Source organism: Betta splendens, chromosome 17, assembly GCF_900634795.4.
Source record: "Betta splendens chromosome 17, fBetSpl5.4, whole genome shotgun sequence".
In the NCBI taxonomy this organism is placed as follows: domain Eukaryota; kingdom Metazoa; phylum Chordata; class Actinopteri; order Anabantiformes; family Osphronemidae; genus Betta; species Betta splendens.
This window is the reverse complement of record NC_040897.2, coordinates 3720444-3739176: the sequence shown is the minus strand read 5'-3', so window position 1 is coordinate 3739176 and position 18733 is coordinate 3720444. Positions and strand designations below refer to the sequence as shown.

Below are 18733 nucleotides of genomic sequence, written 5' to 3'. Positions count from 1 at the left end.
ACTGTATTCATGTTGCTAGTTTAATACACAGCGGCAGCAAAGTGTTATTTTTGGATGAAGCGTGTTGAAAGAGAGACGTCAGTGCAGGTTTGTGAATCACTACACAGGACAAATTACAGAGGGCTCAAAGGACCTGTCTGCTGTGTGTTCGCTTAGTGCGGGTGATGTGTCACACACATCACCCGAGGGCGAGAAGTTCTGTTGAAGGTGGGGAGTGTGGAGGTGTTTTGTTTATTTATTTATTTATTTATTGACTCATACCTTCGAGGGGAATCATCACTCAGTAAACAGAGTTCCAACTTTTGATGCTTTAGATGCTCTTTTGATTGACAGTTCACAAACAAACGCTTTATCTAACAATGAGGGTATAGAAGATGCCTGACTGAATGGCAGTGTTTAACAATTGACTGCTTTGACATGCAAAAGCATATACAACTTTACCCTTTGTGCATTATGACCATGATAATGAGACAGAGGGATGCAATTATGCTCCTTGTGGTTTTGACATGGACCCAGGAAGCCAGGCAGCAGTATTGGTTCGGCGTTTTTACTTAACCACCAGCTATTTGGGAAAAAATAAGGAATAAGGACAGGGTTCAAACCGTGTAACACCTGAAGTGGACGCTTAAGGTAAGTAGCGGAAAGACTACTGTAAAGAAGTGAACTGAAGAATAATCAGGAGAGTGTTGTAGGAGGCTTGAATCCACAATAACAGGGCAAGAGCATTATTCTCCGACCTTGGCCACCAAACAATGGATAAAACCCTCAATGTGGTCAACGTCCAGTCGGAGTTCAACATGCATGATGTAACCAGCAGTGCCAAGCCTCAGAGCATGAATAAAGTCCAACAGGGCCAGCTTTCGCATGGCGCTGCAGCGCCTAAGACAGATGCCACGCTCTCGCTATCATGGAGGCTTTGTGACTTTGCATCAGCTGGAAAATGGGTTTCCTATCCATAATTAGAATGAAATAAAAGCCAGGCATATGCTGGTGCGGTTGAGGCTAAACAATCATTCAGAATGCTCGTGTAGTTAGCGTGAAACAGGCATCTACAGCCCACACACAGGTGGCAGGCTTGTCAGAGAGAGGACAGAGAATGAAGGGAGACATCTGCTGTAGCTGGATGGGAATCTCCAAAAACAGCCCTTGACAAGTGTGACACGGTCATGATGAGCACAGACTAAGTCGTCGCATAGACCAGTATCTGCCTAATCTTCTACTAAGCCAAACAGAGACGTCCAATATGTAATTAAGAATTAAACATCTTTCATGTCCTTCTCTGTTGATCAGCATTAATCTCAAAGCTTCAACCCAAACAACGTACAGACTTCACGCCTGGACATCTGTAAGGATTAAACCTCCATCACTGAGTTCATGGAGTTAGTTAGTGAGTTACAGTAAGGTAAAGCAGCACTAACCATACAGTATGACCAGTGGTAGCCTGTGTGACTAACCAGTCATCATCATCATTACTGGGGCTCTAACTATTCTTCCTTCCAGAAAACAGGTAACTGATGCAGTGGAGGGGAAAAGAAACACAAACAGCAGAAACTGTTCTTAGTTGAAAAACAATTAGAAAAAGTTTTATTATATGTGAGGAAAACAAACGTTTCTAAGCTATATATATATATATATATATATATATATATATATATATATATATATATATATATATATATATATATATATTTGTCACTAATCACCAGCAAAAATGCTACCTTTATATTTTGAAATTCGAATAAGTCAGTTCCACAAATCAATCTTTCAATTACTAAAGACTATGCTGGGAGTCCCCATGCTGCAGGACATAATGAAAATGCTTCTCACAGAAACTTTTAATAAATGAGATTTGACTGAGCTCATTTATCGAATCACATCATAATTTGTTGCTATTCTCTGTGCATTCGACCTTCTTTCATGATCAACACTTTGCCTTAAAGTGATCCATGATGTCGCACATCCATCACATGTTCTGTCCCATAATTGTCAATCGGTCTGGTTCTGTGTAGAATCTTTAGGTCACCTTTTGTCCTTCTTCTGTTTGGGACTGGTGGACAATCACATGTCTTCTTCAGGCTTGAACAGAAGCAACTTCCATCTTCTCCTTCACTATGGGACGGGGTGGTTTCTCTGCTGGTTTTCCAACTCTGCTGATAACCTAAATCAGGTGTGTTCAGTCAATCAGCAGCTGGAAAACCAATTGACACACCTGATCGGGGTAATCAGTGGTAGCTGGGGCAGGGGGGAGTTGGAACAACCTGCTAAAGCAGTGGCTGTGATTGATATTGTGCTTTACTGCCTCACATATGATTTAGTTACTTCCCCTTCACAAACTGCTTCTTTTCCCATCATTCTCCTTTCTCCTGAATTCCATCGTCCTTAGGTTGTTTCTTCGAAGCAATTAACACCAGCAAATGAGCAAGTCTACATATTTTTGCCCCGAAAACATAAACAGACAAACAGAAAAACATACTGCAGGAGTCATATGACACAAACAGCAAGTTTCCTCAAATTTGATTTATGTATTTTTCCGTTCTTGCGTTCTGTCCAGCAGCTCAGTGTGCAGCTGCTGAGGTGGACAGCTTGTTTTCTAGGGAAGGATGGGCAGAGATAGATGAACACCACCAACATCCAAAAGAATAGTAACACAATGACAATGACAATAATATTGTTATGCAAAGCAAAAACCTACCTAGTCAAACATCTTTCTAATTGCAAACATAAAACATATGCAGTACCTACAAGCCTCATGGGTATTAGAGAAAACACAGGTTAGGAAATCATAGACCGCCAAGGTGAAACTTGCTTTTAGTAGTGTTTGTGTGCTGCCCATGGGTTAGGTCATCGTCCTACATTACTGTAGGTCCTTCAGTGCAAGAACAGACCCACACAGACCCCCACCCCAGAGCACAGAGGTCACATACTGAGTGGCAGAAGGACCAGCAACAGTAACTACGTTGGAGGCAGGAGCAGACCCTGTAAGACTCAAACGCTCCACAGATGAAGGTGTGGTTATAGTTGAACCCCGAATATATTACATGAAATGTTTGAAAATACATACAGTGCACTCAGTTATATAAACCACCTTCACAAACTTGAGTCTAAGTGAAGGTGGATCCTCAAAACTACTGCTGGTACACTACTTCTCTCTTGCAGGAAGTAAATTTATTTGTTTTTCAAAAGTAACAAAGGGCATATATTTTGTTTATAGTGTGTCAGATGTTTATGCTGTCAGGGGCTGAAACGTCTCTGCAGGTGCTAGTTATGAATCTGTAACAAATCTGTCACTGCAGGAGAGAGTGACAATAAAATCAGCCTTTCTGATCAGTCAACAATACTTCCGTAATAAATAAAAATATGAACTAATAAAAACATTTTTGAAAAAAACGAGGAAGTACAGGAGTCATAAATCCTCTTTGGAAACCTGCGTATTTGTCAGGATTCCGACCGACACTGAACGGGACACACCTTGAGCTGCTGTCCGTTCAGGCTGGTGTTCTGCTTCGTGTAAACGCGAATGCAGGCAGCGCTTGATGTGCGACATCCAATCATACGGAGCAGAATGAGGTCATTTGCGCAGAGTAGCTGATCAGTGTTGAATGCGTGTAAGTGATGCGTCCTGGTGGGCTGGGAAAGAGAGTGAGATCCAGAATGAGATTTTACGCTCTGTCAGCACGTCTGGCTGCTGGTGATTCATCATTTCCATACGAACCTCTTCACATATCTGTGTTAATATACGTGTGGGTGTCTCTGTGAGTTTCTGTGTGACTTTAACGGGACATTAACTCCTAAATTGTTGCTGTCAAATGGATCCTGAGTCCGACATGTCTGAAAGGCTGTAACATTATCCACAACAGTAGCCAGGACTTCACCGTGATGCTGTTTAACTATGTCCAATAGATTTAAAAACGCCTTCAAACACTCATAAGATGTAAGAAGGACTTTCATGTGTCAATTAGAGAAAAATACATTTGAATTATTGAAAATGAAAGTTCAGCAACATCTTGATGGCTTATTACTTTATATCATGATCAAACAACTGCTGCGTTCACTGGCACTTTCTTTCTTAGTTTACAGCCTAATTGTATAAATTAAATTAAATAACCAAATACACAGGCCTCATGTAACCAAAGCCCATATACCTTATTAGGCATTCTAGGATTTACTGTTACTTACTAAAATATTTATCATTGCATCATGACTGGTAGCTATAACCCAATGGTTGTGTGTTTCCTTGGACCCATTGCCTCATGTCTGCTGGTCGGTTTTGTCTTTTACAGTACATTTGCATTTTGTTAGTTGTCTGGTTAGTGAGTTTTGTTTCTATTTTGTTCCTGCAGTGATTTTTGTTCAGCAGAAGTTTAGCAGTGGTTTTGTGTCTGAGCTCCTTTGTTTGTGTTTCCAAGTTTGATTTTATACTTTGTCTAGTTTAGTTTCCTTATTCAGTTGTCACTTCTTGTTTATTTGAAGCGTCTTAACAAATGGGTCCAGCCACAGTGTATCTTAAGCCATTAGCAGCCGTTTCTGTTACTTGGTGGGTTTTTGAGTGAGCGTCTGTAACAATTCCTCGGCTGATATGTTATTCAGGTTAGACAATAAAGGGGATGATTTATAGTTAAATTTATATAACACATTTTTATATTAGACTGTAGAATAAGTATTTATTAAATTGATGTCTTACAATGCACATACAAATACAAATACAAATACAGTAATCTCACTTTGTACTCACTTTGTTTGGTGCAGTCACCTTACATCATTGTTATGTGTACATAATGTTGATAACCTGTGGAGTTCTAAGTTCTAATTTCTAATTTCTTAAAATAACTGTGTTATTATTATTATTGTGCTATTTCTACTGTTTATATGTCTATATGTCTCTGTGCTGTTTCAACAGGGTAATTTCCCCATCGTGGGACAATAAGGGTATTCTATACTACAGTATACTATACTATACTATACTGTAATATTACTTGCTAGGGCCAAGAAACACAACATAGTGTATGGACGTCTGTGGAAAACAGACACTGATGAAAACCTGCAGAGCTGGATGAGGTCCTAAAACGCATGAAGCTTTGTTCCAAAACACAGCAAAGGCCAGAAAGAGTATTTTAGAACCTGCTCAGTTCATCTTTTCTCCTTTGACTCTGTATTTTCTCCAGGTATTCTGCGCACCGCTATACCTGACATGGACCGGGAGACCCAGGACCAGTACCTGGTGGTGCTTCAGGCCAAAGACATGGGGGGCCACCTGGGCGGCCTATCAGGCACCACCACTGTCACCGTGAGGCTCTCTGACGTCAACGACAACCCTCCTCGCTTCACCCAGAGTGAGTTAGTCAGCTCCCACATCCACCCACAGACAATGAATAGCTCCCAGGAATAGAATGCAGGGAAGTGCTGCACCTGTCGAATGGTCCCAGCAGCAAACAGTCAGGGCTTTACACATGAGAGCAACAGTGAGTTGGCTGCTAATCACTAAACGCTGACTGTATTCAGTTACTTTGCTGCTCGTGTTAACTTTCTACACTTTCCTCACTTTCTCAAAAACAAAGAGTAAGGCAGTATCAGAGCTCCAACTGATAGACTTTCTATTGTGCACCTGAAGGCACAGCAGTGTTCAGACCTTTTCAACCCAAAGGTCCTGTCAGGATTCCCACAACAGCGGTCTCCTGCAGGGTGCAGAGCGGCTCATCAAACATTCAGCAGCAGAGTTCACGCATCTGTGTCTCCGTAGTCCCAAATTATGGAGTTCAGGTGCACAGGACATACAACAACAGAACACATGGGGCAAACAAAAATAGTGGTGAGGAGCAGAGAAGGTATACAAAGGTGGGGAAGTCACCGTGTGGGGCTGAATGCATCATACAGTGTATGAATATGCAACACATAAACACAGTGTTGGGGAGGTGCCAGGACTGAACAATATACAGTAGAGCACAGAAGGGAGGAGAGAAGGGCACATGTGGTAATCATAATAACAATAATAGCATTTAGATCAACCGTCTACACCCATAAGTGACAAATGTGTCTGGAGGAGCAGTTTGTCACATACAATAAAGGAGCAGAGTGTTGGCAGAATGAGGTGCTATTGTTTATGGCTTATCGGAGCTATACAAAGCTAAAAAATGCAACTTCATTGGACAGTCCATACGTCCTGTCAAGAGACTGTAAACAATAACAACATTACCTATTAAGAGCATAAATCAACCAAACTTCAACTCTGGGGTGAATTTACAGTATTTTTAGAACACACACGGTTAAAGTGTGGAGTGAAAACACTGGTGACATGTGCAGGGTTTTTGATTTAGAACTCATCAGCTGTAAATCTACATGCAGCTAATTACCAGCTACAAACGCTGAAATCACTGTCTGATACAGACAAGTCGCACCAAATGATTTCCTGTGTTGACAGTGAAAGTCTCAGGGAGATTGTTCTCTTGTATTCTGAAGGCAAACGGCGAAGTTGTTATGTAACACTCCTACATGCGCCTAACAACAATACAGCAGCACAATGTTCCACGATGCATGATCCCAGCCTGCACAGAAACAGCACCCATCACTTCCTGCTAATGTTTTTGATTAGACCGGGATTTGATTCCAGTCTCGTTAAAGTCACAGTTACATCTCAGCTGTTAGTCTCCTGTCGTGTTATTAGTGGTAATGATTACAGAAGTTGTGTCAAACCAATGCTCCCAATGGCTATTGTTGCGGTGAGACGTGGACAAACTGAAATTTACCACAGTACTTTTATTCTGATCAGTAACTGGGTACAGTTAATACCTGTGAATGAAACTACAGGCACAGAGGAGCTCTACTGTACCTTCAAAGATGTGAGCCAGGACGACATCCTGTGATGGTTTTCAGTCTGTCCAGTGGGCAAAGACACCACCCGCCCAGTAACATATACATGTCTGTCTTCCACTGGGGACTGTCATGTATTAAATGGCCCCACTACAAAGCCATTGAACTGAAACAGTGTGTAATACAGCCCCAAACCCCTGTTGTGAAGCAGCGTGCTTCACTGCAGCTGCCTCTGTCTTGATAGGTCACTCTTGTTACGTCCAAACCTGATGTATAGCTTTCTGAAGACAGAGGGGAATGCATTAATTAAAGGTTCCAGTACAGAACTATTCTATACTTATTCTACAGTTCTTACATTTCTACTGTACATGGCTGTAGTGAAGACACAGTACTGACGCTATAATCATTAGCTGCTGGTGCTGCTTTTCAGTGACTACAGATATTCTCCATAGTCTCCACTTTGTAGTGCTGCTTCTAGTGTTGTACAGTACAGTATAATGTATTATGGTTTTTTATCCAATCACATACCAGTAGCTTGTGTTGTCAGGTCATGTAGATCTGCCAGAGGCTTCAGAAACAACAGAACGGGTTCCCTTGGTTTTTAAGACTGGCCTCTCATGAAAATCATCACGACTTTGTCCAACCTGTGCTACTGTAGCAATGCACAGTTTATTGGACAAATCTGTTTATGCTCACATACAGTACTGTAGTTTAATTATGGTGGACATATTTAAACATTGTTGACTAATTGTCTGAAAATCAGCCTTTATGGTTGAGGTTTGACAGCATCCGTGTCTTAGTAATCTACTTGTGACTTGTGACCACTAAGCACATTCACATAGTGAATGTGCTTAGTGGTTTTAAATGCTCAGGAAAAGTGTTGCTTGATTATGAGGTAAATTATTATACATTTTTACACTGACTCAATGAATTGATTTTTAGTGATTTTTTGTGTGTTTTAGTGTTTACTGTGCACACTATATTTAATTAATGCTGAACTACTGGGCAGCACACAAGACATTAGATCCCACTTCAAGTTCCATGTGAAATAGCATAAGCACAATGCGAATGTGAAAGCAAACTAATCAAACCCAGTGATCAAGGGTCTGAAGAAGCTGGGAAGCAGTTTTCTGTTCAACAGTGCCCAGTTAGGGTCAGGCTTAGTTCAGTAACCCCATCCAAGCAGCAGTTATCCTGCAGGGAGTGAGGCTCTAGTGTGGGTATATGGAATAGGCAGTTCTGATGATTGTGGAGCGCAGCTGAGTGGGACTGAGGGCTGTAACCAAGGGAGGACAAGACTAATGCAGGGCAGGTGCATCTGTGGAAGGAGAGGGAGGCAGCAGGAGTGACATATACATGTGTAATCAACTTAGATTATTATTATCCTAACTGGGGATAATACAGGGAATGATATTGATTTTCATATCCATCTGTTATTCACCTGTTCTATCCAGTGGGGGCAAGGCAGCAGGGGGATCTTCTAACATAATATAGAGAGATAATGCTGTAACACGTCTGAAAGTTTAAGCCTGATTGGTTTTTCTAATTCTATAAATCACTAGTGCTAATCACATTAGCAGCTACAGTTAGCTTTACTCATGTTATCAACAAGAAACAGCCAGAAGTCATTTTTTATGTGCTCTACATTTATTTTCCTGGCATAGATGAAAATGCATTTACTGCTGAACTGAAAAGATTAGATCAATTTATTAACGACTATTATTAATGATGATTATTATTAACGATTGTATTTTGGGTTAATTCTGAATTGTATTCTATATATTTTCATCATCATATATAGTTTATTTACCATCCGTGCCTGATCATATCATCACATCATGATCTAAGTTCATTTCATCAAGCGCAGGTTTGAAAATTTTCAGTTAAACATTTAAATGGCTTAGACAAGGTCAAGGCAGTAATAGATATATTAATAGTGTCTATAAATTACCCTTATAGTCATTTCTTTGATAACTAGAAGGAGCTTCCTTTCCTGTGACACAGAGCTCAGTAATGCAGCTTTCACGACTTAGCAGATACGACCATTTAAAGTCGGGTATGTCTTTTATGAAGCTATGCACCAAAAGGAGAGAGACATGTCTCATGTGTATTTCAAAGAAACACAGGGTGTAACTAGTGCTTATGCATAAACTAGTGGTGCACAAAATTATGTCTGCAAACCGCAACAGACTAACAAGCCATATATAGTCTAATAACTACACTCTATAATTATAAGGAATATTTTGACTTGCATTTTAGATTTGCAGCATTAAACAGATGATTACAAGATAACGCAGGCTGCAGCGGGAGCAGACTTGTCAGGAGTTGGAGGGGCAATAAGGCTTTATATCCAGTAGACCACTGGCTTTAGTGCCAAAATTGAACTAATGATGTCCTGGGGTGGGAGGTTTGTTGCTTGACTTGAACCCCTATCAAAGCTATTGTTTTGGACTGAGCTGTGTTCTGGACTGGAGGGCATCTGGGAAAAAACTGGACTTATTCTGTTGTGTCTCGGTGATGAGGAGACTCCCAGCGCCAGCAGCTGCATGGAAAGCGAGCAGACTACCAGACCTCCGGGCTGTTTGCTCCACGAGCCTGCGATCGCTGCCTGCATACAGCACGTGCTTTATAGTGGGCATTAACCTGCAGTCATATGTGTGGTTATACTCTCTCTCTCTCTATGAGCAACCCACATACATTACTCCCACATGTAAAATATACTGTAGTGTTCACCCTCTGCTTGACCTCTGTGCTTTGCATGTGTTTCCTCATGCTCTTGCTCCCTTGTGCATGAACACACGATCAAGGTCAGCAACCTCACAGCTCTAGTCAATTACACAACCAGCCTCAATGACAAGTCAAGACATCAAATCCTGTCCCTGCGTCCGCCCGTCCGCCAAGGTCAGCGCTGCTTATCCTTCACACTGCACCTCGTAGCAGGTATTAGCTGAACATGTTGACCTTTAACACTTCAACTTTATTGGTTTGTCTTTTCACAACATTCCTAGAATTTCTTCTTAACCAAATCACGATACCACAAACTAAGTGGGTTTTCTTTGTCTACGGTTGGAATGCTGTCAGGGGATTTCTTAAGCTCGGAGATGGCAGCGCAGCAGCGTGAAAGTAGGTTACCTCACATGCTGTAGTTGTTCTCTGGTTAAGTACAGAGAACGTGGGATATTTTCAGACGTTTCATTGGCAAACACCACTAACCACACTTTCCTTTGGGTCTAATTATCAAACAGCAGACACTGCTCCAAATGTATTTGGACAGCAAAACGGTTTTTGATGTTTCGGCTCTGCATTCTTCGCTGCGACAAAAACTAATTTGACTTTTTGTCCAAATTAAATGAAATAAATGAGGTAGCATGTGTTTTAATGTGACAATTATCTAAATGCACAGTTGGCAAAGTAATCGTTTTCTGCATTTTGCTGATGAATATTCAAAGATAGTTTGTAGTTTCATTCCAAAAAAAGTCCTGGACATTTCTCTGCGTTTTGCATCAATGCTCACTTTTATTAGTGGAATACATGGTTGTGTATTTATCTGTGTGTAAACAGGAATGTTGGATATAAAATCACTACTAATCAAAGTTGCAAAGCATCAGGACATATAGGACATACAGAGTAGATGACTAAAATATAGAAATGAAGATGATGTGACTTCCTCAGCATCATACTGTACAGCTTTGGAATAGGACATAGTGTTGCTGTTGGGCTGATGGGAAATTCTATACGCTTGTTTCCATGTAGTCATTTACTTCAACATGTTTTCTAACGTTGTAGCTGAATAATTGAAGAATCTGTGTGAATTCTCTCTGGTATATACTGTAAGTCAAAACAGAGGCTAGAAGCTCTAGCTGGCTAAGAGAAGATGATCACTTTATTTAAAAAGTGTCAATTATTAAGAAGGACAACATTTGTTGACTACTAATAAGTGTATTAGGGAGGCAGAACATAACAACAGCAAACCCGCAGGAAAGGCAAAGCAGAATCAGAGGTCAGAGAGCAGCTCATAGCTTCTGTGCATGTCTGACACGTTTCACAGACAGGTGACAGGTAGGAAGGATGGAAGGGGCTGAACTGGTGGCTGAGGTGAAGTGAATATGTGAAACTACTTAGACTAGGATCAGAAATGACTGGGGAGGGAGGGGAGGGCCTATGTGTGGTTAAAAAGAGCAGAGGGCAGATGCAGTAATGAGGCAGAGTGATGGGTGAGGGGCATCGTGGCGGAAGTCAAATTTTTAAATTTTTTTATTGCAGCGTTTCTGACTTGGCGATTGCTAAACTCGACCCATCAATGTTTTATTCTTCCTGTGTTACCGGAACCTGTCAAAAACCCGTAGCCCTGCTGTGTTTGGAGCTCCGTCAGGGTGTAGCTGTTATTCATGGCTTGTGTATTGTATAGTGATGAGTCTGGAGACCGTAGCTTGCTCCTGAACTTGGTTTCTGTTGCTCCGCTCACAAAAACAGTTTGATTAAAAAGTTCGCAGACAGAGGCACAGGTGCCACTTTCCTTCTTTTTGTAGTTTCCAAACAACCTTGCCTTTGCCAGTGGTGCCACATAAAAACGTTGAGGGAGCCATCGCTCTCCCAGAGGTTTGATGGGTGGAGAGATAGACGACTACACAGCTAGCAGTGATAAGATCAGTCAGTGTACGCGCCGGGGAGGAGAGGGAGAGAGCTTCATCACAGATATTACTAATGGAACGATGGAACGAGGGAGGATGATCATGGCACATGTGCCCTTAGTGGCACGGAGGCAGACATGGTGAGTGAAGCCATAAAATAGACAACACACAGTAAAGACAACTGAGGCCGACGAGCACTCACTGATTGGGAGAACGGTTTAACCTTGAGTTCTTTATTGCACACATATACACACACACACACACGCACGCACGCACGCACACACACACACACACACACACACACACACACGCGCACACGCACGCACACACACACACACACACACACACACACACACACACACACACACACACACACACACACACACACACATCCTTGCACTTTGATCCGTCAGGAGACAGAAAGGTGACAGACGTTGCCATCTAATGTCGGACCCAGTGACACAAACACACTCCCACACACACGTCCCTGACTCTCGCTCTTTCAGTGTGTGCTCTTCACACACCCGGTCCCCTCATGTCCCTTATCACACTCCCTCCCATCTGTTACTGTTTTTAAACACCCTCGGTGCATAATCATTTTAGTCAGTGTGGCAGAAAGTGTCTGTGCTTAGAAATCCCACTCAGACCGGCCGCTTTCACAGCTTCATCGCGAACCACCGATGCTTTTGCTGATGAACATCTCTGTTCAGTGTTTGTAGTTTCTTTAAATCATTGGTTTTAATAATTAACAATGAATAATTATTTTAATAGAACGTGGGTAGACACAGCAGGGATAAAATGGCCTGTATGCTGGCATCAGACTCCATCATTTGCTATTCCAGCCTGTTTAACAGTCCCATCACATTCAGTGAAACCTTATGCATATTGAAAATAGCTTGTGTCCTCTTCAACAAGGCATCGATAATGAATTTAGTCAAATGGCATGACTAATGTGCATTTGCGGACTAGTAATGGGCTCATGGAAGTTAAGAGACACATACGTCGGCCAATCTGGTCCAACGCAGCCTCCCACGTCTGGCCGTCCTGTCCAATGACGCTCACCCACATACTGACGTCTCCCATTGTGTGAACTGGCACGATAAACACAACAAGACGGCGCTCTTTAGAATGCATGAAAGCAAGTCCCGGGGGCAAATTCACCAAAGCGTGAAGGAGGTAGGAGGGAGACAACATGACGGAGAGACGGAGTTGGGGCAATAAAGCAACGGACTAAAGCTAATGGCTAGATGATGACAGTGATAATCAGTCCAGCTGAAAATCACTTCGTCTCCCGCCGCGCTGAAGGGTGCAGGGAAGTGGAATGACGAGGTTTCCAGGTCAAGACATATGTGCGTCTGCTCTGCGTGGCGGCATGTGTGCTTAACATGAGCATGCGTACGTTCAGGGCTGGTGCAGTATATGAACGTCAGCTCCAGCTTGGATCAAAACAACCTCCCCTGGGAATTCACACACAATACGTATGCAGAGCCCTGGAAATGCGGCCGGCTCGAGGGCAGAGAGAGGCATGAACGGCTCCCTCGTATCACAACGCACAATTGGGCCTCTCCCATTGCAGCTGCTGTGCCCCGGAGTCAGCGGCGGCAGCGTAGAGCCCTGCTCATAAGAACTCCTCCAGGCGTTGTGGGTCCGAACGCGGAACCCCTCCACCGACTCCTGTGTGTCCAGCATGGAGGGTCAGCCAGCTGTTGGTTTCTTCTTCTCATACCCACACGTGCGCACACGGGGCTCTACTCTGACGTTATGGGCGCATCAAATCGGCGGCTCCTGTGAGAAATCTGCAGGCACAGCTCTCCATGATGAGCTTCTCTTGCACGATCCAAAAGAGTCTGCGAGGGGAGATTCATGGTGCGGTAATCGCCCTACACAGCACAAGGCTTCCAACAGACCTACATGCAGGCGATGCAGCCTCACGGACGCCCACGAGGCTCTTAAATACTCCACACTGAGACAGTTTCCACTCTCACAACGGCCCCTGCAATTACAAAGGGAGAATGGAAAATTTAAACCTTCATTAAAGCCAGTCTCCCAAATGAGGCCATTCCTTCCTGCTTTTTTATTTTTTGTGACTCCATCACACTTTCTTCAATACTGCTAGAAGAGAACACATAGTAAAGGCAGGCGACCTGCCCTGACTATTGTTCAGTTTCTCTGTGTTACCGTTTCATCTGACCTGGCAGTCTGCTCCCTTATGCAGAATAATGGGAGCTAAAGCTGTTCTCTCTTTGCGAGCCATCAGGAGCCATGAAGAGCCAGGGAAGGGGAAGTGATTTCCATGTTAATGGGAATCTTCCCGACAGCCTCTAAACCTCTCTCTCTTCGTTCTCCAGCTTTGCCTCCTCCCTGTCTGTTCTGTGCTTTCCCCACCTTTACCTGCTGTCGACCCGCGTTCTTCATCTCGCCACTGTTGTCTTGCAACATTACTTTTCACCTCTCCGCCTCCGTTTGCTTCTGCTTTCCTTTTCTCGCCTCTCTCGCGCTCTCATTCTCTGTCAGGCTTGATGAATGGAGGCGCTCGGCTGTGAGCGGCACATCCTCAATGGCGTGTGGCGGGCAATTGCTAGCTGTCTCGCATTAGTGTGTGTTTGGTTTTCACAAATGTAATTGCTTCAAAGTCAGGCCTGTGAAAACGAATTCTTAGGAAGACGTTGGACAGAGAAGAATGCCCTGAAATCCCACATGGAACACAGAGGAAGTCCACTGATGTCCACTCAGCTGAGCATGTTTAATCTTCACCCAGCCCTCTGAAGATCCCTGAGCAGCCACATAAATATGCTCTCTGGTGTCTTTGCCCACTTCTCCTGGTGTCCTTGTACTGCTGACCTTCAAAACACCAGCATGTCATCTCCACCGATACGTTAACCATCTCCATCCATAACTGACCACTGGCAGTTAAACAGCGGTGGGTGAGCTGCTTTCCTGCAGGATCGATCCACTCAGCTCTCTTAAGTTTCATAACATTTGTAATAATCGTAATGTAGCTCGCCATATTGTGTAAACAGATGTTCATCCTACAGAATGTTACTGACAATGACATGATGCAAAGATGGAACCTGCTGAGCCTCGTGGGATATCATGGCTCCGAGCTGTTTAAAAACTTTCTTTGGAATAAAAACTCTGTAGAGTGGACAGAGGGCAATGCAAAAACATGAGGAAGCAGACTGAAGCAGACAGACAGACCGCCCTGGACTCAAGCAGAAGTAAACAAAGTGTCACTGCAGCTCTGGACTTTTCATTGTTGCTACAACTTGAAGCAGCAAACAAAGCTTTCACACGTGTTTCAAATGAAAATGTCCTTTCACGTGTTTTTTCTCCTGCAAATATTGAGGTTGTGCACCTGCTCTGTCATTGTTCAGTACCAGCATTCCCGTGTGGCTTAGCACTTTGCTGCACTTGCATTTACACGTTGCGTTTTCACCAGGCTCGAAATCACTGCAGTGCATGAGTGTAGCGTGTTCTGCTTTTCATAGAACATGCTAAACAACAGAACTGTCAGGGATCGTTCGGAAGAGGACCCACATGCACAGCACAATACACGATTTTCTGGCGTTAAAGAGTGTGGTTAATTCCAGTATGCGGAGTAAAGTCCAGGCAGGGTCATACACAGGTGATCAGACGGGTTACATGGGATTAGGCAGCGACGTAGTCAGGAGCAGGCACAGATCATAACCGGGAGGAGAGTACAATACCAAACGTCAGGCGGTGAAGCGTGTTCAGGCAGGCAAACAAGGTCGAGCATCGAAAAAACCAGGAAACACGAAGACACGGCAGGAACAATGAACTGGGGAAACCACAATGACACACGAACAACGATCTGGCAAGGGACCTTGGCAACAGGTGGTGGCTAAATACAAAGTGACTTAATTACTGATAAAGTGCAGGTGTGGGTAATGACCAGGACAGCTCTGACAAGACGTAAACCGGGAGTGAAGCTAAAACAGGAACAGAAACAGGAGACTACCAAAATAAAACAGGAAACAACTAGACCCAAGACCCAGATCGTGACAAGAACGTTTGCAAAAGGAATCTGGTACAAAATAATATATATATATATATATATATATATATATAATATACATACTGTAGGTGGAGCAGTAATCTGTTATCATATCCGTTATCTGCTGAATGAAGAAGCCACAGCAGATCTCTGAGGTATGGTGTGTTACTGTAGATGAACAAAATGCATATGGAGAATATCACACAGCTCATCACTGGGGACTCAGTAAACTCACCATGAAAAACACCAGCAATAACAGGAAGAGAACCGTGGAAGCGGAAACTAAGCACAGCTCCTCCTCAGGCTGGAGGGCTGAACTGTAGTAACTGTGGGGCTTGTTGTTGGGAAGACTTTGGTAACTTGAGTTACAAGCTGAAGCAACTTGACAGCAGCTCTGTGCTCATTTTAAAGTACTACACGTCCTCTGATGGATAGAGGCACATGGGAGCCACAGCCAGCGTCTTTTCTGTTAAACGTACTGTGGCTGCAGAAAATGAGTAACCCAGTGGTCAGAGAGGTCATGCGTTAGTGTCTAACACACATCACCAGGGGTCAGTGCCCTGTAACACCCAAAAAGTCATTTGGAGCTGTTTTTCACGAACCCCCCCGCTAAAAGAGAATGAGTTCTCATTCTCTTTTAGCTACTTCCGTAACTAGAACGATAAGAGCAAAGATCAAACTGCGTCAGATTGCGCCTTGTAAAACTGTGGTGACTGTTTAGATCGCATACAGTACAGACGACAGAACATTGTCAAAGCATCGGCGAGGACCGCTAACTTGCTTTTCTTTGCTTCAAACAGCTACCGTAACTACAGTAAGAGCAACCAGTGCATCACCAGTCATTCTGGAAACACGTTCATCTTTAACACCAGCAGCGGTGAGGACACTTTAGGAGGAGCGCAACAGCGGCAGCTACTGTACTGCGATGCGATTTTGAGACAAAAATTTCAATTTGACATAAATTTGAATTTTTTTCCCTCTGGCCGCGTTTGCCAACCAGGGGCCATTCCTTTTCAGATCATTGGTTTATGTGTGTTGTTTGTATACAGTAGCTTGTCTGTTCATTGTCCAGCTGGTTCTGTACCAGTCAAAACACTTTGATCAATAGATCAGCGGGGAATAAAAACACAAATTAGAGTCTTAGTGTTAACATGAAGCAGACAAAAGGTATAGAGGAAGACAGTGAAAGATTTAATGATTCATGGGAAAGTCATTTTATTGCTAGAACCCACATTAGTTCGGATTGATGCTTGTTTCACTTCAGTCCCTGTTACTGTAGTTTTCTGCCTCAGCAGTCTCCCAGTTTATCCACTGGGTTGTACAGTAGCTCTTCTCTTTAAAGCCTTCACCTTTTGTCACACTGCTACTTTTCTTGTTTTTGAGTTCTGATTTTGGTTCTTGTCCAAGCATTTTTATTTCTTGCCATGTATGTTAAGTTGTAGGCAACTGGTCCAGTCCCTGGTCACAGACTGATTATGGCTCTAGTCCACCAGAGGTGAAACTGGGGTAATCAGGACAAATGGTGAGTCTGTAAATAGTTCTCCTGGGTCAGTGATCACCTGATGCTCTCTGTCAAACTGAAACCTCAGGACCAGAAATCAAATCGGGTGTCCTGGAGTCAGTTTGTGCCGCTGTTTATTTTTAAGGTAGTACTGAAGTTCCTGACTGACCCACTCTTCAGGCTTCTTTGGTGCTTCTTCAGATCAGTCTGCATGCTCCCTGGGTCTACATGGGCCCAGGCTCCACTACGTCACAGGTTATTGACTGAGCGATTTGTCAGCCATTAAAACCAAACCATGACCCCCAAAGCAGCCAAACAATGTTCAGATCACACACACAGCAAGTAAACGCACACTGTTCCCCACAGAGCGTTTGTTAGACACTGCAAAAAATAATCTAGGACACAGCATCCAGGGCTTTGGTTAGAAAAAAGGAAGTGTATTTAGGTAAATGCCATTTACAGACTACACTCTATCAGTGTTTCCTAGAGTTCCATGGATTATTGAGCAGCATCGCAGCAATGACGTTTTGCAGCAGGAAGCAACTTCCTGTTCTCGGCTGAATGTCCTGATGATGTTGCCCACAAAGAACCTGCTTAAATTGGATTGGACTCTCTGTCCTGCCTCCTGAACAGGAACACACTGTCCAGATGACTCCAGTGGCGATTGCCGTTGGTTTGCCTCATCCTCTTCCTCCTGGTCCACTGACTCTCTCCCAGACTCTTCCTCCTCTGCTTGTCTGTGTGTACATGAAACCTTTACACGACAAATGCTTGTTTTATCAGCTGAACTCTTTGGTCACGTTTCACCTCAACCTTATTCCACGCTTCCTGGTTCATCTGCTCTCATCAAGGGCAGTCACTTACCCCTGGACTGTGTTTGACATATTTCCTCACCATTAGCACCTTGTCGGTTCATCTCCCACATGTGCTTGGTTTGTCTGTTTTTCCAAGGTTCGATAACCTTTAGGTTTTGTAGCGTAGCTTTGTTAGATTCCATTACATTAATTATTGGCATGTTTTTAGCTCTGCTACTGTTTGTTTGACGATTTGTATGAGGTCTAGTGTTTCAGAGAAGGGCTGTATATGACTGTAGGTCACAGAGTCTGTGCTGAGAAAGGCTCCAGCTTTCTGCTACACTACTAATCTCTATAATTTTATATCACTTAAGTTATAAGAATTCTGTATTCTGTCCATATTCCTTTTCACTATTTGATATTTCAAACTGTAATTCACAGGGAAACTATTATGATAATTTGCATTAATGTGAGTCTTGCAAAACTATGGCAAGGCTCTCTCACCAACTGCAACTGTTTTAGCTCCGGGTTCTTCATGTAGACGCTTTGATTGCATTCCTCACCCCTGTGGTACTGTATAATATATGCAATCAACATGAATCACTTTGCACAAACAAACCTGCAGAAATATTTCATTTTGTTCCGGTTGGATTGGTGTTCGGTTCTTGCTGTGACGATTGTTTCCCCCCAGCTTTGTCACAAAGCTCCTGCTTGGAGTCTTAATTTCATCCATGTCCAGCGTTCCGTCGGCCTCTGGGCTGGACGGCACCTTGCCTTAATTACAGCTGGCTTCAGGCTCTGTCTGTGCTGCACCAGTGCATCGTCAGGGGAAATGCAGCTCTTGATTCCTGAAACCAGCTTTATCACCTGTCTCTGGTTTGGGTGGCAGCTAAGCAATAATGGTGTGATGATAAGCTAAACAACTCGGTAACGTGCAATTATTTGTAATGATTGTTAGAGCAGTTTAGACCTTCAGAGCTCGAATAGA

General features: G+C 43.2%; 1 protein-coding gene across 6 annotated transcripts in view; it reads left to right on the top strand.

Moving 5' to 3' along the window:
• LOC114843888 (cadherin-24) overlaps nt 1–18733 on the top strand; it is a 120463-nt gene that overhangs the window by 58785 nt on the left and 42945 nt on the right. For all 6 annotated transcript variants that reach the window (XM_041067999.2, XM_055503645.1, XM_029130716.3 and 3 more), the window contains one exon: nt 5163–5330. In XM_041067999.2, the coding sequence (XP_040923933.1) occupies nt 5163–5330 (168 nt within the window). The remainder of the gene's footprint in view (nt 1–5162; nt 5331–18733) is intronic.